This window comes from Arachis hypogaea, chromosome 17, assembly GCF_003086295.3.
Source record: "Arachis hypogaea cultivar Tifrunner chromosome 17, arahy.Tifrunner.gnm2.J5K5, whole genome shotgun sequence".
Taxonomy (NCBI): Eukaryota; Viridiplantae; Streptophyta; class Magnoliopsida; order Fabales; family Fabaceae; genus Arachis; species Arachis hypogaea.
The window spans coordinates 26,887,957-26,910,340 of record NC_092052.1 but is presented as its reverse complement, the minus strand read 5'-3'; the positions used below and the strand labels follow the sequence as shown (position 1 = coordinate 26,910,340).

General features: G+C 33.7%; 2 protein-coding genes across 2 annotated transcripts; one reads left to right on the top strand and one right to left on the bottom strand.

The window, feature by feature from the left end:
- Window positions 1-2,724: 2,724 nt before the first annotated feature.
- On the top strand, window positions 2,725-4,891 carry LOC112766216 (mitogen-activated protein kinase kinase kinase 18). The gene has a single exon (XM_025812110.3). It carries the CDS (start codon window positions 3,171-3,173, stop codon window positions 4,620-4,622), a length of 1,452 nt encoding a protein of 483 aa, XP_025667895.1. The 5' UTR covers window positions 2,725-3,170; the 3' UTR covers window positions 4,623-4,891.
- Window positions 4,892-9,435: 4,544 nt separating this feature from the next.
- Window positions 9,436-20,778, bottom strand: LOC112765462 (clathrin heavy chain 2). The gene is made up of 30 exons (XM_025811357.3): window positions 20,540-20,778; window positions 20,109-20,313; window positions 19,759-19,847; window positions 19,570-19,648; window positions 19,282-19,409; window positions 18,511-18,609; window positions 18,282-18,390; window positions 17,752-17,831; window positions 17,436-17,663; window positions 17,279-17,344; window positions 16,897-17,013; window positions 16,525-16,722; window positions 15,971-16,087; window positions 15,740-15,799; window positions 15,413-15,499; window positions 14,923-15,006; window positions 14,682-14,816; window positions 14,535-14,597; window positions 14,347-14,451; window positions 14,130-14,242; window positions 13,774-14,026; window positions 13,523-13,659; window positions 13,148-13,426; window positions 11,971-12,973; window positions 11,254-11,739; window positions 10,961-11,131; window positions 10,673-10,858; window positions 10,257-10,379; window positions 10,065-10,175; window positions 9,436-9,972 (listed from the first exon to the last, which is right to left on the bottom strand). Exons 1-30 carry the CDS (start codon window positions 20,579-20,581, stop codon window positions 9,817-9,819), a joined length of 5,109 nt encoding a protein of 1,702 aa, XP_025667142.1. The 5' UTR covers window positions 20,582-20,778; the 3' UTR covers window positions 9,436-9,816.
- Window positions 20,779-22,384: the final 1,606 nt, after the last annotated feature.

Genomic DNA, 22,384 nt, shown 5'->3' with positions numbered 1-22,384 from the left:
AACAAAATAAGAAAAGAGAAAATACAATGCGATATATAATATTGTTGTGTTGTATGTACTTGTACATCACTATTAGAAAAAGTTTCGTATATGGTGTGAGAGTGAAGTTCTTTCCACGTGGAAACAATACGTACACCGCGTAACATATAATATACCTTCTTGTGTGGTTATATGCAAGTCAAGTCATGAAGCACGTTGCTTAATCCTCATGACAACTATCTCATTAAAAAAAAAGGAAAAAGAAAAAAGAAAACAACAAGTAGGTCACCGAGTAATTAAGCAATTAAGCACACATGACACACCCTCGATTTTTATTTTCATTTGTATGTGTTCCACTCTTTTTCCCATGCGTGTCTATGTGTGAAAACGATCTAAATTGAAGTTACTAAGAAAATTTTGGGATGTACTTTATGTATGTGTACCTATTTAATCCAATCACTATAAATACATTCTCGCACTCGTATAAGAATTTTGTTTTTATAAGATATATTATTATACTGTGAAATTTTTTTATAAGATATTTAATAATATGTTCTTACATTAGAAAAAATAATAATTTTTTAATTTAATTATTTAAATATATATAAATATAATAAAATGATAGTATAAAAATTTTATATTATTAAAAAATACTAATAGACTATAAAAGAAAAAAAAAAGAGTGCATCATTCTTTTATCTTTAAATTTTAAATTATAAATTCTAAATTCTAAACTCTAAATCTTAAATTTTAAATTCTAAATATATTCTAAATTTGAATTGTTAATATAAAATACAGTAAATAAAAATCTAAACATTGACGAAAAATCAACACTCCTTATTTAATAAAAAAGTAATTAAAAATAAGCTAAGAATAAGCCAAATTTAATCCATCACAATTAAATTCTTATTTCACATTTTTTTTTGTTTTTTACATATAAACATATTAATTAGATAATATCACACATTAGAAATTGTTTCCACTCATCAATTGAATAGTTATATAAATAAATAAATTTAACTGAGTAATAATATAAAATATTTTAGAATATCTAATAGGTTAAATTAAACTGATAAAATATTTAAAAATAATATTTATGTGTTCCTACGCGTCACTTTTTCCTCCTTTTGCACTATATGTGGAGACCGTCAACTCCACCGTGTGTTGTGGATCACTCTCAAGTCTTATAGAAGGTTGCGGTGGGAAAATTGAACCTACTTTCAAGCCAAATGGCAAAGTTCTAGAATCTCCAATATTCTACCATGATGTCAAGTTTTATTGAAATTAAATTAAATGAATCAAAATCACTAGAAGAAATTAATAATAATAATTATAATCTATGTTGAGATTCAATCTCAAAAGTTTGTTTATTCCTTTTCACACCTTTTATTTTCTTGTGTGTGTCTACTTTCATGCCCAAAAGTCATGTTTATGTGGACAAAACCTTTGCTTCGTTTCCTTTCCCAACTCCGTAACGCTTTGTCCAAATTTTTTTCTTTCTTAAAATCCTATTTTTGGGTCAATTCAATTAATTTCAAAATGCTCCCCTCCAAAATATTTACACACTGCCAAGTGGCACATCTTTAAGAGTTCCAACTTCCAAGCACACTCAACTTCAGTTTGCACACACGAAATCCAAAAGCCAGGGGGGGAGAAAAAAAATCTAAGATAAATACACTGAAGATTCATGAAATGGCAATCTTATCTTCCACTCCTATAAGATATTTAATTGAACAATTTAAACTAAATTATTTCCCTTAGTACAGGCCATAGTTATGTCTTAAAGGGGGAAAAATGTAGAGTAGGAAAATGAACTACTATGTTGTTTACCCTAAACTACTTCACTTGTATCAATTTTTTGAACCTTGACTTTGGTGAATTTCAATTATATAGTTTTAGGCCGAATTAGGTGAAAACTATTTGAGGTAAAATCTTATCCCCAATTATCCAAAATACTTAATGAGGAAGTGAAGACCCGCATGCCAAATTGTACTTACAACACAACATAAATAAGAACATACCAAAACGTGCCCTAGGCTTTCATATAACATACATGCTCCAAAAGATACGACTAGATTCGAGGACCTTAATTAATCAAAGACCAAATGGTCCAATGTTCAAACCTTACACATGCCAACAAAAATTTTACAAAATTCCCCTCATCAAAGTTACGTCCAATTTGCAAATGAAAATGAGAATATTATTAGAATCATGATATATACAATTAAAATGTGATGAATAATATAATATCTGATGGAAGTGTGGTTGTGCACGTCACATATTTTGAAATCTAACTAAACTATGTGGCTAAAGCCACATACAAGCATCATGGGGTATTGTCGTTCTATCTATACAACTCTCCATACATCTTTACCGGCCTCTAGCACTCTCTTCATCACTGTCGTGGACCAACAAATTTGCGCCACGTGGTGCTCTTTCCCCCCCCTCCCCCCCGACTCTTATTCCTTTTTTACCCTTCCCCTAATATAGTAAACTACCGTGTTATGTTCCCTCTGTCCAATTCTTATCCCCCACCTCTCTACCAGAATAGCCCACATTCCCCACTACAACCACATGTTCAAATTAATATTCTCCCACACATAACAAAATAATATATACTCGTAGTATTAACCCCCGCCGTTCGTTGAACACAAATTTCCCATTCAACAATTCAAAATAAAAATTTGGATAATAGCAGCCATGTGTTAACTTAATTAATGACGAAGATTCTCATACAATTATTTTGTTACAAAATTAATAACTAAATGTTAATTAATGTGTAATTGTGAGAGGAAGAGAAGGAGGGTAAACAGAAAATGCAAGAATATGGATAAGGATTAAGAAAGAACACCGAGTCCCTAAGGAAGAAAAAAGAGGATGATATTCATATACTTTGATTCCCACTAGGATCCAATTTACGTCAAAAACATCTCCACTTGGTACTTGCTAGCCTCTCACAACGTCACCACCGCTTTACTTAAATCTTAATTATCCACTCTCACAATTTCCACGCTGTAAAATTAACAAATATTTATTAATTTCAAACAAAAAAAGCGAGTGTTAGAACCAAACACGCACTAAAAGCACTACGTGTTTCGACATATAAATACCCCATTCGGGCCCTCAACACACAACACAACACAAAAAATTTGAACTCAAAGCTCAAAGCTGAAAATTAATTCATTCTCTGAATGGCTTCTTCAACTTCAACGTGGGTTAGAGGCAAGTGCGTTGGAAGGGGCGCCTTTGGCACCGTTAACGTGGCGGTTACAAAATCAGACGGTTACGTTTTTGCAGTTAAGTCCGTCGATCTTATAACGGCTCCGACGGCTCAGATTGAAGCTTTGGAGAACGAGATTAGGATCTTGAGGCTCCTACCTCCCAGTCCTCACGTGATCACTTTCCTCGGCGATGATGTCACGTGCGAGAGGACCAACGGGGCTTCCACGTTCAGAAACCTGCACTTGGAGTACATGCCACGTGGCACCGTCGCTGATTTGGACCCTGCTGACGTGGACGAACGGTTGGTTCGCCGTTACGCTTCCTGCTTGGTTCACGCGCTGCGCCACCTCCACGCTCTTGGCGTTGTTCACTGCGACGTTAAGGGAAGGAACGTGCTAGTTTCCGACGACGGCGGAGCGGTGAAGCTCGCGGATTTTGGATCCGCTGCGGAATATTCCGGCGAGAGTTGCGTTGGTTCGAGGGGGAGTCCGATGTGGATGGCGCCGGAGGTTGTTCGCCGGGAGTACCAGGGGCCGGAGTCTGACGTGTGGTCGTTGGGTTGCACGGTGATTGAGATGGTCACCGGAAAGCCACCGTGGGAGGATCGCGGCGCTGACACGCTGAGTCGGATCGGGTATTCTAGCGAGTTGCCTGAGTTTCCGACTCGGTTATCGGAACTCGGTCGGGACTTCCTAGAGAAGTGTCTGAGAAGGGAGAAGAGTGAGAGGTGGAGCTGCGATCAGCTTCTGCAGCATCCATTTTTGGTCGGTGAGGGTTCCATTAAGGTTTTGGAATCGTCGCCTCGGTGCGTTTTGGACTGGGTGGACTCGGGGTTCGACTCGGACGAAGAAGAAGGAGAGATGAACTGGGAAGGTGAGTGTGTGAGTTCGGCGAAGGGTAGAATTTGTAAATTGGCTACGGGGATAGGGGCAAACTGGGAAACACAGGGATGGATAGTGGTGAGAGCATTGGCATCTGAGTCTGACGAAGAAGCAACGATAATAACAGAAGCAACAGGAAACGGAGAAGAAGGGGTAGTTTCGGAATTCGGAAATGATGTGGCGAGGGTAGAATCGGGAATTGAGGTTGGGGCATGTGGGGAATATTCGGATTTTTGTGGAAGGACAGGAGAGAAAGTTGGAAGGGTAAAATGGGAAAGGCGAAAGAACAAAAGGTTGGTGTGGCGGCGGTGGAAGCTCCACCGGCAGGGTGGTGGTTGTGGCAATAAGTGGGAAAATGAGTTGGATAAGAATGGGATTAAAGGAATATTCACAATTTACAGCTTGCATTGTAAAATATTTAATTTGTATTATTATCTAATTTTCTCAGTATTTATTATCAATAAATTATGTCTTTCGAGCACACTTAATTGTTTTACTGTATGCGACATGGAAAATTCGTTAAATATAAGAAAAAATTAAAAAAGAAAATGATGGTAAGTTGGGTGGAAGCTGAAGCTTGAAGATGGGAGAATTGATTGGGTGGGCTTGGTTGTTAGTGTGGATGTTTGAGTGGACGGTGAGAAATCAAGAATCAGAAATGGTTTGAATAGTTGCATTCACCTAAACATAACATGATTCAGATTTCAGCCTTCAGTTTTGTGTTAAATAAAGATAAGGAAAATCATGATTAGGCCAACAAAACTAAATTTTAAAACGAGATTCAATGAAATTTGGTGATTATTAACAAATCTCCATATGATCGTATGATACCACATGTCTCCATTATTCTTATTGCTGAATTCCTCTCATCTTTCAAACACCTTAATTACTTGGTAAAACACTTGGCTATTAATTAAGACTAGACTTCATAATGTGATATTTTAATAATGTTAATTAGTTAAGAAACTCGATCAATTTGAGTTTTATATTCACGGGTGGCATGCTGACATCAGGATATTGTCCCCAAGATCATAATCAAGCAATAAATTTATTAATATAATTTGTTTATCTTTTTCTGAGCTTTGCACATTGTTCTTCACTTGTTCCCAATTGTGACAGCGGGAATGCCTCAAATCATCAGGATTCTCATGATATAATTCAATACAGCACCTTATTACTAAGTTATGCTATATAGTATTTTCAAATCCTAATATTACGCTCCCTATTAATTAATGCCTCAATAATAATGTTTGCATACGATCTATATCTAATTATATCATCGCCTTAGTAATAAAGCATAGTTTAGTACTTATAGATCACAAGAGATGGTTTTCCAATTAAATCCTTATTATACATAATAAATGTTAAGTTACTAATATTTTTTAAAATATGTTAAGTAACTAATATTTTCTTTTATATTTGTTTTTATCAAAAATGTTACGTGCACATTAAAAATTAATCATTAAACAATTACTATATAGTTATGTTATAAATATAAGTATTATTTAATTTATTTTTAATGTATATTTTATATTTAGTTTTTATTTTATATGAATAGCTGATTTAGTAGTTAATTTTTCAAATACACTTAGCATAATTATTTTATATTTAAGCTAACACTATTTAATTTCTCACTTTTTTTTTTAAAATATTGATTTCTAATATTTTTTTATATATTATTCATTTATAAATCTCACTTTATAGTCTAATAGTCTAGTGTAATTTATAACTCTCATATGTGTATAATATGCACCATAATCAATTTGGATTAGTTTAGTAGTTAAGAATAATATTATATCATCAGTAAATATTATTATTTTTGGCCAGTGCTTAGCCAATAATAATTTGTATCCGTATTTATAAATGTTTTGCACACAAAAAATATATAATTTACATTTATATTTATTAGAATTTTGTTCACATAAATCGATACAATTTGTACTTATAAATTAATACAATTTGTATCCACGTTTTTTAGAATTTAGACACATAAATTAATAAAATGACAATTTATTAGTATTTGTACTGGCTAAATGATGACAAAAAATACTAAAAATTATTTGTTCTAAAAAATTTTTAATTGTTAATTTACTAGTGTACTTAAATAAGTATCGAAGTTTATTTTTTATTTTGTGTATGTAGTAAATCCTTAAACAAAGTTTAAATTAACAGTAAATTAATCTTTAACATGTTTAGTTGAAAATTAACGTGAGAAAAAAAAATAGTATAGAGAGTATTTTATAAAATTGACCATAAAAAGATGCAGCAATTAAGAACCACTCAATATGCATGAGAATTGAATTGACATGCAAGTCCAATTTTTTTTTTCCAACTTGAATGGATTATTATGAGACCGATAGAGAGGGTTCTGCTTCAATTGCGGCTTTTCATCGCACACAAAACATATATAGAATACATGGTATAAAGATTAAAGAGAATAAACATCACATGGAAGTGGCAAATATGTGGTGTGTTTTTATTTTTATTTTTATAAAAATTACCATCAAAGTTGGGCAAGACACATATCATGCGCGACAAGGTCACAAGAGGCATGACTTTGCTGCCGATGCTGCCACCGCCACTTCTTTTTTTTGTGCCAACATTTGCATATGCCAAATTGAACAGTAGATAAAACCCCTAATTAAGGGGATAAAAATAAAAAATTGGAAAAGGGAATAATGGATAAATTAAAATTGGATTATTGTGTGTGGACATTAGTATATTACAACTATTGAGTGAAAGTATTTTGGCCATGAATTGGGGTCAGTGCTGCTTACTAACCCATCACTTCAAGTTGCAACTTGTCCCTATCATTGCAAACTGGATAATGAGTGTTATGAGTATTGTTTTTATAAATGTTTTAAGAGGAATGTTAGGGTCAGCAATTTTTGTGATTTATAGTCATCAAATAGCTATTAATGATGATTTTAATGGTGTGAGATTGGTGTGAGATTTCATCTAATGGCTCACTTTTTTTTGCTGGTTACATACTGGCCAAAATTTAACAAAGTTGCTGGCTCCTTAGACTTTTTTATGTTTTAAAATTAAAATACTTTTGATGGTATTTTGTGTTGTGTTGTGTTGTTTTTACTTACTACTTGTGTGTTGCTGTGTCTTGAAAACCACGGCATTCATTCTAATGAGAAGTTGCATGGTTTTATTACTAATCATGGAACTGACAAAACACTCGTTTTTTCGTTTTCAAAAAATAAAAATAAAGATGCGTTAGGATGACCATTTTTTTTAGATGGTCACTCTTGAATGAGAGTGAAAACCCACGCTCCAAATAAAAGTAAATAGTTAAATTAATCTTTAAAAAATTATTTATTTTTTAAATTAATTTTTAAAAGATTTTTTTAAATTAAATTTATCATTTAAAAATTTTAAATTAGTCATGTTAGTAGTTCCATCACTTTCATTGTTAACGGTGTCAAAGTTTGTTGATGTGGTACGTTAAATAACATACTTAATAGTTCTAATTGACTATTAACATGATTAATTTAAGAAATTAGATAAAATTAATCCCAAATTAAAAAATTTCAATACCTCAAATTTTTCTCTCAATTAGGTTTTAATTTGATATAATTTCATAAATTTATTATGTTAATAGTTAATTGAGACTCTTAAGAGGGTGTTGTAGTGTTAGTTAACGTGTCACATTAATAAATTTGGATTTGGATCTTCTAAAGTTTGAATTTTACTTTAGAGAGTAAAGTGTGATTTCTCATCATTGATTTCATAGGTTAGACTAATAATAAATATGAAAGAAAAATTATTCAAGTGTAGAAGATCACACTTTACTCTCTAAAGTGAAATTCAAACTTTAGAGGATCCAAATCCAACAAATTTTGATACCATCAACAAAAAAAATGGCAAAAAGACTAATATGATTAATTTAAAATCTTTAAAAGACGAATTTAATTAAAATTTTTTTTCAAAGAATAAGTTAAAAAACAAATAATCTTTTAGAAATCAATTTCACTATTTACTCCTCAAAATAAAATTTCAACAATATTAAGATATATCAAAATTAACTACAAATATAAAATATATATTAAAATATTAAATATACAAATACATAATAATTAATTTTTAGTATATATATAATATTTTTAATAAATTTTATATTCTATTTTAAAATGATAAAAAGATGGGCTAAAACCGAGTTTCTAAAAGATGTGTCCCACAAATATTTTTTAAGATGATGAATTACTATTTTAGAAGAGAAATGTTTAAAAATGATTAAAATTTATTATTTTTTGTTATTATTTTTAATTATTAATTTATTTTTTTAATTTAATAATTTAATAATATATTTTTAATTTATATTTTTAAATATTAATAACTAATTAATAAATAAAAATAATAAATTTTGATGAACTTTTAAAATATTTCATTTTATAAAATATTATAACTAAACAAGATGATCTACCGAATGTTCTTAGAGAATTTATTAAACTCGATATCAACATAAACTTACCAACGAAGGACGTGGTAGCTTTTAACAAGCTAAGACTTGATAACCTTTGTGTCATTATGTTATTGGTTGTGAAGTGATCACTGGAACCTACCCAAGTGTGTAAATTTCTAGACAGTTTGAAAACTTTTTCAATATCGAATGATCCACTGGCTTAGGTTGTTATTACTAGAAGGTTCTACCAATTCTCCAAAAGTAAACTTAGTCAATAAAAAGAAGCTAATCAAATATTTATCTGGCAGCTATTCAATTGGGTTCCCTATACCACTAGTAATAACAAAATATAATTAGGTTGCTCTCGAATACATTTTATGACTAAATTCAAACAAAAGGTGAAGTTCTAGATTATCTAGATCATTAAACCCTGTAATCATTATCTTATGAATTTATCAATATTCTTCATTTGTTTCCTTTTTTGAACTCTTTTTTTTTTCCTTATTGAACTGTTGACTTATTCTTGAACTTTGACATCTCATATAACCGCTTTTTTAAAAAGAAAATAAAATATACGACTCTTATAGTCAATTGTATTTTTTTTTTTTTTTGGTGACTTATAGTCAATTGTATTTGAGTCAATTTGTTAATTCTGAAAATAAAAATAATGTGACAATTTATAATTGATAACTTCCAAAACATTACCAAATAATTTTTCCATTTACATTTGGAGGCAACTTTCATAGGAAAAATCGTCATTCTAAGTAAATGCAAATTGTTAGTTGACTTTGATGATTGTAGAATGAAATATAAACTTCAATTTCCCCTCAAATAACATAAAGATAGTTACTGAGAACGTGTTGGCTTTGAAAAAGTAAGAATTAACAAATAGATAATACAATAAAATAACCAAACTTATCTGGAAAAAGGCAAAAGAGAAACTAAATTGAATAGTGGATGAAAGTTTTATATACCAAGATAAAGAACAAAATTTGGGGGTTCCTAATGAGAGTACCTACATGACTTCACAACTAAGAAAACAATGAATAGTGAAAAAGAATCACCTATACATGCGGCAACCAAATATCAATTTGACCAACTCTTGCCATAGGATTGATAATACTACCCAATCTATAAAGGGAATAAAGATTAAAAGAAATTAAATTAGAACCTAAAAAGAATTTCAATGCAAAAGCGCCGCAAAATCACTGAAAGGTCTGTGAGCTAAGAAGGCAGACGCCTCGATCCGCCGCATTAAATCCGTTAAATATGAAACTCATCTTCATTGCATGGCAAAATTATCTGCTGTCCTCGGTCTAGAGATCAGTAATGGCCACCCATTGGGGGCATGCCAAAAGGAGGCATTGGCGGCATCCCTATTCCGCCCATAGGTGGTGGCGGAGGGGGACCATACCCGCCGCCCATTCCTGGCATTGGTGGTGCAGGCAATGCAAGTGGTAGCAATTGGGCATACATATTCTGGAGAACATTCAAAATGTATTAATTAATAGACAAACCAAAAAGAAAAATGTAGTTCTTATTATAGAAGGAACTGAAAAGGGAAAAAGTACCTGCTGAGCAATGACCTCCTTCTCTTCCTTCTCTTTGGCTTTCTCCTCATTTTGCGCTTCAATTCTTTCCTTGATAAGTTCATCAACCTTCCCGGTATACTCTCGAATAAACTATATTTTGTGGACAAAAGAAAATGCTTATTAACACAATGCCATAAGAAATATATGAAAAAAATCGCACTAAAAATATACCTGTAAGAGATATGGGAAAGCAAAATCAATGATGCCATTCATCCAAGCTAATTCGAGAGCAACATCAGGCCGTATTACGTCATAACAGACAAAGAGACAAGATGCAAAGCACTCTTTCTTCCCCTGCAATGGTACAAGGCGAAGAGAAGACGATGAGTATCATTCAGCAATGAGAACCAAAACAACATCCAAATTTTCCCACACAAGGTAGAGTCACATAAGGTCAAACAGTGACAGTAAACTAAGTCTTCAGATAAACAACTAAAATATATTTTTATTGGTCTTATCCACATAATATAAACAACATTCCTTTGTTAAAAATTAAGAAGAAAGACGGGCAGGAAGCAAGTTGTAGAAGGAAAGAATGCTACTTAGATTGAAGTTCACACTGTACAATATCGATACCAAATGCATACCTGCTCGATAAAGTAAACAAGCAAATCCTCTGAAAGTTCGCGGTCACCAGATTGAGAGCAAGTTTCCATACAGTCCTTGTAAAGATTGTCTTTCTTTGACAAAGCAATGGACTGCTTCCATCTTCCTGCTTTCTTGTAAATATAAGCAGCTACACGCCTCATCTCAAGAAGCTCATGTTTTTCAATCTGCTCACATAAATCATCGAAGTCAATCAATATAATCATTTAAAGTTTTCAAGAGTTATTTAAGATAAAGATCCGAATACAACAAAGATAAGGGAGGTTCACCTTCTGTGCAAGACCAATCTGATCGAAGTTGTCATGCAGGTCAATAGATTCACGAAGTCTATCATAGTCCTCCTCCTCAACATAAATTTCATTCAAAGCTTCATTAACAGCTGAGACATTGTTACTTTGAACTGCAACCATGTATGGCTTAACTAATCGGATGTGACCGGCCTGAAAATGAGAAAATTCAAGCAATATTACTTCATAAAAATATTTACAACCTATCATTTACCTTATCAAATAAGAATTTAAAACTGCCGGCATTAAGGTAATAGAGGACAAAGATATAAAACCTTGCGCATTATATCTACTACACGGGTATGGTCCACACGAAGAGCAATGACATTAAGAAGATCATTTATAATTTCAGGATGTTCTTGCAAGTAGAAGTGAACAGCCTTGTAGTAGAGCTCCACACTTGCAACTTTCACTATTATGTCCTTGAATTGCATGTGGTCCCATGCTTCTGGAGAGTGATTCATTACAGTGGTTGCAGCATTATCAAATTCGTCATACTGGATGTATAGATAGGTAAGTTCCTTCCAATGTTGCTGTTCGTCACAAGCACGAATGAGCTTGGGAATGTTAAGGCGAGTTGAGAACAACTTAATGTGCTCCATTAACTTCTCAGAACGATATCTTGCATAAAGAACTCCCAACTCAGTAAAGATGCCCATATGTGCACGCTCCAATCCTAACCCACTCTCCATCAGAGAAATGAGTTCATTGAAGCAGCCTCTGTTCTGATAATACTCACTAACCTCTTCCAAATCATCGACCTTCATGATAATAAAGATTGATAAGTATTATATGTCATAACAAAACCAATAACAGCTGATTAGCTATTATGGAGCAAATCTTCATACTGAATTTATTTTTGTGATAGGTTGTGTTTGTGTGTGTGAGGAAGGGATTATCAAGATAAACGGAATACACAATTATTCTAGATGAGTGTCCACCTAATGACCAAAAAATTAAGAAGACATAGATAAGGAATGAGAAGCGTCCACCTGAATGATGACATTGAGGCCACAAATTTGAGCTAAACGGAATTCTTCATTATCAACACAGGCAAAACAAACTTCCTTCCATGTTTTTGCACTGTTTGCTTTCCTGGCAGCATCGACAGCCCCTTGGAATTGTTTGAGCCTCACTAATGTCACTGCTAACTTAGCCCAGTTAGAAATGAAAGCAAATATAATTTTTGCAGCCTCATATAGAGCCTCGTCAAACAAGCGGTCTCCAACATGGGGTAAATTAGCAACATTCGGCATGAGTATAAACTCTTCGATTTCTCCAAGTGCCTCGATCTTAGCATATGCATAAATGAGCTCACCATCTACCTTGGGCTCCTTAGTCTTCTGCCTAACCATGTAAAGGTACTTCACCAGGTCATGGTATACTTCTGCATCTTCGGCAGCCTTTATAACCTCCAAGAAGCGAGTGGCATCTTCTGCTCGGATGAATGATTCTATTGCATCACTTACTAAACCTTCTCTAAGTTGCGCCTTAGCAACTTGGCTCCATACAGAATCTTCTTCAACTCGGTATGCAAACTCCACAGCTCGATCAATGGCACGAAGGTTATCTAGCAGGACATTAACAGCCTGAACATTCAAATTAAATTTCTTGAAAATGGAAAAAGCTTCTTCATACAGTTGTGCCTCCACTGCCAACTCTCCAACAGCAGGGCCATCAAAGTTATCCAACCTATTTATGTAATCCATAACTCTTGAAGGATCTGCCTTGATTGCAGTAAGAATCAACAGATTTTGTAGGTTAAAGTTTCCGCTGAAGGCAGAATTTTGTAGCACAATCTTTTCAAGAAGCTCGATCAATTCATGGGGAAGATCGGCAGTCATAAAAGCTTTCACTGCAGCTGAAACTTGCTCAGGACTCTGGCTTTCAGGCAAAGCAGTGGACACCACTTGATCGATCAACAGCCTTCTAAACTCATTCTCAGGATTGAGAACCTTATCCCACAGGTCACCATCCATCCGCTCCACGACATATCTGACATGATCACATTGAGAAATAACATGAACAACACATAGTAACATTTTGAAATCTATGGAGCTACCTGAACATAGTGGTTCATGGCTTGATTGTTTTTATAATTGTGCTAGAGTAGTATGATGAAATACAGGCCCTCCCCACATTCCCTGCAGTGAAGGACACTATACACACCTGGCTTGGAGTTTGAACAAGGAATTTTTATTGGTAACATTGACAAGCTCATCGTCACACTGCCCTCTTCGGTAAGCAACAACAGCAAGTGTAGGATCCCGTTTCTCACAATATTTGCCAACAACACGAGAATCATAATATGGATTGGTTGTGAGAAAATGCTCAGGATTGTTATTGCTGTCAATGATGATTTTACCCAGGGCATTATGCACATGTACATCCTGGCTTCCCTCACTTACAAGATGCTCCAAGAACTGAGTGAGCAAGCGGACTCGATTCCTGCACATAGAAAGTGCAATGACAAAACAAATTTATATAAATATATATATATATATTTACATATAAGAACATGTGACTGAGGAAAAATCATCGCACCTCTTTTCACATTCTTCAACCAAAGGCTCCACTGGAAGGAGGGAACGAACTGAAAGTATCAAACCTTTGATAAAATCCTCAGGGCATTCATCATCTAGCAACTGTCCTACAACTAGATGAGCATTTCCTGGATTGACCTATAAACAAGAAGTTTAATGTTAGTTTTAGATTTAAGATCACAATAGAAAGATTGAAACACACACCTGTACCAAAAAACATAAAATTAAATACAACCCTCACAAAATATTTACCTTCTGGACATATCCTTCAATATAGCGAAGCATGTTGTTGGTATAGAGATAGTGAGTGAGATCCGGAACAAAATTAAAACGATCACACACATTGATCAATGGCCGTGCATCTGGAAGTTTGGCCTCCATCAGAAAATTCTTTGTCTTCTCGGCATCATAAAAATTGGATTCCCGAGTCACACGCTCTACCTCCTTTAGTTGTCCAGTTTTAGCAGCTGCTTCAATGTACTTGAAGTGGATTTCAGGATCCTCACTGTACAAGATAGAATCGAAAGGCCAAATTATAAAAACAAGAAAAACGAAAGGTAGGATGTCTACAGAATTCATGTTCATGTTTATTCTCCATTAAGAAATACCTTGAGCTCAAATATGAACCCAAAAAAAAGTATAGTCCTTCATAGGACTTGAATTGCTCAAAGAGTTTGATGCATGCATCAACTCCCAACTGCTCAGAATATTCCTTAGCAGTCTGCGAATAAAAAATAGCAACTTATATAAAAAGTTCAAAGCACATAAATAATTTAAATAAGAAAAAGTACCATGCGAACAGCATACAAAACCTCAATATAGTACCTGCACAATTATTTGAAGATTTCCACGAAGGTTGACCAGTAGAAGATCTTTCATACACTCTAGTGCCCACTCTCGAGAAAGGGTTCCGAAGAACTCAACTAGAGCCTAGAAAATCACTACATAGTAAGATATATAATATATAACAATTTTATGATAGGTGCACTATCTTGAGCACTTGGAATTCAAACCTGTGGTTCAATGGCATGTGTATTCACAATGACACGTTTAATGTCTGGCAACTCGGTGTAATGCTGCACAACAGATAGACAAGACGGTTTAAAAAATTATTCTCATCGAAAATTACTGTCATTCATTGAATTATAGAAACCAAGAACCTGAAGTGCCCGTATGAAAAGGCCCGCCTTTTCACATAGTTGACCAACACGTGGGCGATCGTAATGACTAAACATGCCATTGGCCAATATAGCATCAGCAACATTTGGAAAGGTCACCAGATTAATTTCCAGCACCTAAAAATATTAATTGAAATTTTCTCAAAATGAAAAAACTAAAAATGGAACTATATAACGCCAACAACTACTTTGATAGATATTACAGCAAAGAATATAACAATACCTTTGTCTGAAGATGTCCCTGTTCAGGTAGGTTTGGCTTAAGCACATCCAACAAAAAGGCAGTTGCCTCCCGTATCAAATTCCTCTAAAAGCAATACAAGAAACATAAATGCAACAGTAAGGATCACAGTTTACAGCATATTAGTAACAAAGACCATGGAGTGATTGGTTTCAGTTCAACAAATAATAGTTATTTAGTCTCATAAATTATGGGAAACATCACTAATATCTTTGCCTATTTTTTAAAACCATTACCAAAGCAAGTATTTCAAGAAAGATGGCCCATATTTGTATTTCAAAAACAAACCAGCACAGGCTCAAGTAATACTGGTTTTAAAAAGGACCAAAAAAAAAAAATGAAATGGAAAGAGAGAGAGAGAGGGTGGGGGGGATTTATAATGCTTCAACATCTTCATTAGGTCTAATTTAAACAAATGGAGCAGAATGAGCCCAACATCATTTGACCAAAACAAGATATAAACTATATAAACCTGAAGAAAGAGATCAGTTATTGTATTGTAGTCTATTGGGCAACCTCCCTCCATTTGAGACATCATCAAAGCGAAGTTTACAGCACCCTGCAGTCAAACACATTTTAAATATATATGAATTAAAAGGGAAGGTAGACCAGCATACTGCAGTAACATAAAGACCATAAGAAATATAGAACCATTTCCATACTTGGCATTCATACTGTTTTAAGCGAGAGTTACTCTACTCTACTATGAAAGCCGAAACTAGTGCAGCACTGAAGTGAAGTATCACATAAAAGGTAAGGCACAATCATTTCTAATCCTAGTTCTGATCAAAGCATTTACCTGAGGGTCTGACCGCAAAATTGTTTGCAGAAGGAACATATAATCCGGTCTGTATCCAACCTTCAGAAAATAAAAGCAGAAAAGTACATCAACATTTATTTACTATATAACGGAAATATAACTAAACAAAATAATAAATGAGACCCCCCCCCCTCTCTTCTCCCCATAATAATAATATAACTCAGTAGCACTATTTTCATGACTTCATAAACCATAAAAGAAAATGGTTACCTGCTTTGAGTATATCAGAATCTTGTCAAATTCTCTCCTCTCCGCAAAAGCAGCAACAACTTTTGGAGTGGCTCTAGCTTTGATATATATTTTCAACGCAAGATCATTATCCACTGTCTGCATTACTCACAAGATTAGTATTAGAGAGACAAAGGAAGGAGATATACGGCAAAAAAAAAAATGAATAATTATTGAGTTCACTTCAAGAGCAATTGGAAACTGAAGAATAACAAATAAATGTGTTTGCTAGGGCACATGCAGGTGTGTACTTTCGCATGCTTCATTTTATAGCTTATGCAAAGGAATAAAGGTCACATGGGTTTCAAAAGATTTTTTGTTAACAAGCTCATCTAAAAAGGCTAGCAGTATATCAACTTAATAATATGAGAAACCTGAAAGTAAAATAAACCAATAACAAGAAAGTGAGTGAAATAATCAAGCCATTGTAGTTTCTCTTATGAGTGTTCTATCATTTCAATTATAAAATTGACAACTACTTTTTGTTACTACATAATTATGAGTTTATGAGTGGATTAGAAATTTTAGATCAGGACCTTCACAAGGTCACCAAGCTCCTCACTGCATTCAAGCTTGTCCTCTGCTAGCCAATTTTCCAAAAGGTTCTTTTTGTTCTGATTTACCACAAGTCGTGACAATTCCAATGACTCAAAAGAATTGAGTTTTCCTCTGGTTAACAGAGTACCAAAGTACTGCAGCAATGGTGGTGTTTGTCCAGCTTGAACAGGTACACTCTGAAAAAATTAACAATTCAAAATCAAGTTGTTGATATTAAAAGCATATTAGGTTCCCATCTCATGTGTCACAGTCTTATTAAGCATGCCAACAACTAAATGCTGCAGTTAGCAATAACATGAAAAAGAAGTATCAGCTGATCCACAATCATGTGATTTAACACAAAAGTATACCTGAAATTTAGAAACAGTATCACGAGTTCGAAGTATTCCCTGTGGAGATTCTGCAGCAAGCTCGGCAGCTTCCTTATACTTTGTCTGAGCAAATAATTCTTGAAACCGCTTAATAACCTGGAAAAAATTAAAAACAGGAACATAACAATCACTGATCAATGAAACAAATAAAAGAAATGAAGAAAAAAGAAAAAAGAAAAGGCAGTGATTCCCTCAAAGCAAATCATTTAGGAAGAAAAGAAATGGCAGGAAATTGGAACAAGAAAAAGAAAATTTCTAGTCAAACAATCATTGAACCCAATAAAGTCAGCCAGTTTTGAAATTTATGGAATTTGACAACATTGATAACAGCACAAAACTAAACAATTGCAGCTCATGTTACCAATTCTTCTGCACCAGGAAGGTTTCCTCTTTTAGCGAGATTCACAGCAAGTTCCAAATTGTTCAACTGCAAAAGTTTGAAAGAAACATTTAAGAGTAGGTTTTAAAGAAACATTTATTGTTCCGTTTGGCCAAAGGAACATGCCATCATACATTACCTGGCCACTAACAAAAGGAACAATGGCTGCCTCATTCACAGTAGCAAGCAACACCTGGCCACGTCTATTAATGGCATAGAAACCCCCTACTGATGATGCTTCGCTGGTCAAAAATATAGGATCAGGACTGATCCTGTTTCTATAAATTGCAGTTGCAGTCTCCAGATCATAGACAAATAAAAGTCCAAGCTTTGTGATAACATATATCAATCCATACTTATTTGAAATCTGTATGAAAAGAACATATGAAATAACTAACTGATGACTATGTAGGATAGAGAATATTAATTTATAATTAAAGTCCACATCTTTGTACCTGCATTGACACAGGAAAGTCATCTGCAAAGTCTGGGGGAAAGAACAAATCTGCTTGTTTCTTGGTAAATGATGGTTTTCCTATAATAAAGCATTCAAAAATAAACCAGATGCATCAGGAATTATGACTTGTCAACGAAACATAAGAATTTACTGTAGAATATCTCAGAATGAATTCTGAACAGTTACATATGCATAAAGCATCAAGATAAAAGAATAAACCAATTATAAATTAGACATAAATTCAGAAGCTAAATTGCATACTGAACAGGAAAAATAATATAACATTAGTAACAGATACTCGATCATAGTTCTGAATAATATATTCGTTTTCGCAGTTCATAATTATCTATGTTATCAATGACGATTTCAACCTTCTACAATTTTACATCGCATGATCTATCTTTTAATAATCAGCCAACTTGATGCTGTGAAAGATGAAGCTGCTTTGACGAAACCTTTATAAAGATAGACTAAGTTTTTATTTTTTCATATCAGTGAATGGTGGTAATAGATAGTCCACGGTTATACCTGGCTGTGCACCAAGTTCAATGACATGCATCTTAGATGTAACCTGTCCAGCATTGACACTTTTTGAAGCAAAACATATAAGAACAGAATCCTTGTCATTCCCAGGGACCTACATGCACACGCGGCAAAATATCAACAGCATTGAATTAGCAGCAACACAAAGGCACACACACTCATTTTCTGTATAAAATTATAAATTATAAATAATTAACAAGGGAGACAAAATTACTCGAGTTGTAGCAAATGAGGCAGCATGTGCTTCAAGAGCCTGACTGCGGCGCTGATCCACAGAGAAGAGCTGCATGTTTCCTTTTACTAGTTGGGGTTTCTGCATGTAACCACTAACCAATGAACAAAATGTAACGTAATAAATTATAAATAAATAATCTCATAAGGTTTGATGATGGGGAAATCTGAGTCACAAAAAATAACTGCAATCTTCACTTGAATATAAGTAGACGATTAATTATTTTATAAAAGAAATCTTTGTTAATAAGGTGCAAGAAGTAGTTTAGACAGAAAACACAATTCATTGATTAAAAAAGGAACAAAAGAAAAAAGGTGATGCCGTAATGTAGAGATTGAATATTAAATACAAGGTAAAGCAAAAAAATAACCAAAATAAAAACCTCAAGAATACACATAGACACACATATCATAATCTTGACTGTGTGTAAAAGCTACCAACTACAATCTCATATGAATGAAAAGACATCCAAAAGGCATAATGTGGTGAGAGAGGAATATAGAGATTTTTAAACCACTTAATAGTTTTCAAAACAAGCTAATCCAGGCAGAAGAATAAAAAAAGCAACTTATAGTTATCCTACATTTCAAGAGATCATGAAAATATTGTCAGAAATCAAAACTAACCCATAGTTGTTGAAGTTATTTATCCTATTAGAGAGCTTACGCACAAGGATCTTATTAGGAGGAATCGATAATACCTCAAAACTCAAAAGCAATGGCTGAAAATTGATAAAGAAGAGAAATAACATACTTCGGGTGAACCAGGAGCAATGCCAATCAAAACCAACCACTTTTCACTAGGATCACAACGGTAATTGATAATCTGGTTATTAGACAAATTAGCTGTTCGATCAAACATCTTCACTGGTTCACTATCACCTAATATATGAGAAATGTTAGATTAGAAAACAAAAGAAGTTCCGGTACATAGTCTGAACTTAGAATACAAGATGTCCAACTGTCAAATTTATAAAGAATTACATGGAAATGGGCGGGCAATAGAACTGTATGTTTAGTCATGGAAGATAATAAAACATACCTTCAATTGACCAATGATACACTGATGTTTGAGTAACAATTCCTATCATCTTTGGAGTTATCCACTTCCAGAAGACAACCTAAAAGAAATGAAATGCACAACAATTAGCAATAGCAATCACGTAACACAACACATTACCTACCAATAAGACTTTTACATCTAAATCTAAATGATTTACAAATATCACACCTGCTCAGTCATCTGATGCGATTTCATCTTTGCTTTCATTTCAATGTTAAACACTTGCAAGTGATCTTGAGTGGTCCCCGGAACTTGAGCTGTACATAGAACATCGGAATTCAGTAACACCAATATAGGTGATACATCCACAGTGTAGCTGTCCAGAATCTAAATTATTCACTACCACATACGACATGAATCACAACGCTCAGCATCATCATAAAATGTGCATGCAAATGAATTACAGATTCAGACATTACTATCACTTTAACATTTCCAATACAACAGAATGTTAATGAAAACAAATAACAGCTTCCAACTATTCCTGTGAATAAATAAAATAACACAATGAATGCTACCTTTAAGAGCAAGAATTCTGGAATTGGGATTCATCAAAGCAGAATCAGCAGTAATAGGCCGTCGCAAAGGTTGCATAGGCATGTTCATATCAATGATAACAACACTGTTCTGAGGTGCAGTTTCCCTGACACATATATACTTATCCGATTCCATCGTAACATGAGTGAATGTAATGAATTGTGGATTGACTCCAACGCTTCCCAGCTTCAAAACAAACACCACATTGCAAATCAGAAACACGGAAACCATTAAAAAAGGAATACAATTCCGTAATGGTGTCACTATGACGGAATTGTAACTATGCTGTGTGGCATTGTGATCCAATCATAAAAACAAAAATAGAAACATAGAAACACAAACGAATTTTATGAAATGGAAAGAAAGTATTGATCTTTGGAATATGAAATGAGAACGAGAATATGATACTAACCGTTAAAGTCTCTTTCATGGAGATAGGGGCGTTAGCAGCCATGGTTGGGGAACCAGAGCTTCAGAGAGAGGGGAATGTGGAGTGAGAGAATGTTGAAGAGCGTTTTGTTTTGTTACGCTGCAAATGTGAGATCTGAAGCAGCGCAAATTCAGTGAAAGAAAGAGAGGAAAAGAGAGAAGAGAAGAGAAGAGAAGGAGCAAGTGTATGTGTGTGTAAGAGAGAGAAGACATGAACAGAGCAGAAGAACACGGGAGGGTAAACTGGGAAATTTACATCAGACCCAGCCCAGCTTTAGCCCAGTAAGTGATTTGGGCCTATCAAATAAAGGCGTAGGCCCAATAGTATATGGGCTGAGGCCTAATCAAAATAAATATATAAGCTTCAGCTACATACTAGAGAAACCAAAAACAATGTAGGGGTGAACAAGGAAATTACATTTGTCAAAAAAAAAAAAAATTACCTCATTATTTTTTGTTTAAACAGGATTTTAATCTTTTATAAAAAATGTTAGGGCCAATATTTTTAATAAAAAATTGAAATTAATTAGTGTTGGCTTCAATAAAAAACAAATCAAAGAAAAAATGTTTCATCTAATACTTTTCCTCTAAAATTATGCTTTTTTTTTCGTTTTGGCCTCAATGTTTTTCTTTTGATGTCCTTTTAAAACTTAAATATTTAGTTTTAGACTTTTAGTTACTTGGTTACTATCATTAATAAAAGCTAACATAAATACATAATAGATTATATGTTGATAGTATGACAAATTAAATATAATTACTACGTTTGAATAATTTGGTAAAATAATTTAGTTCGTTAATCAAAACCGAAACCAAAACTAAAAAAACCTACAAATTTTGATAAGATTAAAATCTCTCTACTTCTTTTATAGGACCATAATATTATCTTCATCTTCGAACATCTAATATAAGAGATTTGGCATGTAGATTACTTGTAGAGTGTGGAAAAACCCATTAAATGTGTTTAAACGACAATCACCAATGTATATATTCTAACCAACTGGTGGATTGGTCATAGCTCCAACTGCACAATAATTTTATGGAATTATAGTTATTAAAGATACTTCGCACCGACCAAAACTTCAAAATGAAAAAAGAAACTTCACAAGAAAATACCTTTATTTAATGAGGATCCGAATTCTTCCCTTATATTCAGGGCACTTCATGACTGTCTATAATAATGATCCATTGACTTGAACTCTGCCATTAACAAATACATTATTATTTCTATTCATAATAGATTTTCTTTTAATGAAAAATTAAAAAAAATCAGACAGGTAAAAAAAAAGTTCTAAGAGACTAAGAAAGTACATGGTAATTCTGTTGGATATTTTTCTCAAATTCTTCTTATGACACTGAAAATTTTATATACTGACAATGAGATCTCATCGCCGTCTTTGCTATTGTATTCGCCATTGTGTTTGCATCTCTTAAAATCAAACGAAAACCAATGCGTCACTTCCAAGTCACGATGTCTCTGATTTTAAGTACCAAAGGATCCTTACAGCTAGTATTATCATGAAACTTGGAAATCAGATTGAAAGCCTCCAGACAGTCTATTTCACAAATTACATCTCTTTATCCAAAGTCCAAGATAAAAGACAATCTCTCCAAATAACAAACAACTCTCCTTGAAGAATATTGGCACTCTCAATTGTTCCCAAAAAGCCACATTTGCCAAATTTTCTTGCGGTCTCTGCTAACACAAGCAAAACCAATCCGATCATTAAAACTTGAATAACTAGCATCATAATTAATCTTAAAAGTGCCTATCGAAGGAAAAACCCAAGAGCAACTAATTAATCGTAGAAGGAATAAATACTTTTTG

Excerpts from the sequence above, each read along its gene's own strand:
- LOC112765462 (XM_025811357.3), bottom strand. The coding sequence starts at position 20,581 with ATGGCTGCTAACGCCCCTATCTCCATGAAAGAGACTTTAACG. Across the intron at positions 14,452-14,534 it reads CACATGCCATTGAACCACAG|GCTCTAGTTGAGTTCTTCGG; the intron begins GTTTGAATTCCA and ends GTGATTTTCTAG. Across the intron at positions 14,027-14,129 it reads GGTTCATATTTGAGCTCAAG|TGAGGATCCTGAAATCCACT; the intron begins GTATTTCTTAAT and ends TATCTTGTACAG.
- LOC112766216 (XM_025812110.3), top strand. The coding sequence starts at position 3,171 with ATGGCTTCTTCAACTTCAACGTGGGTTAGAGGCAAGTGCGTTGGAAGG.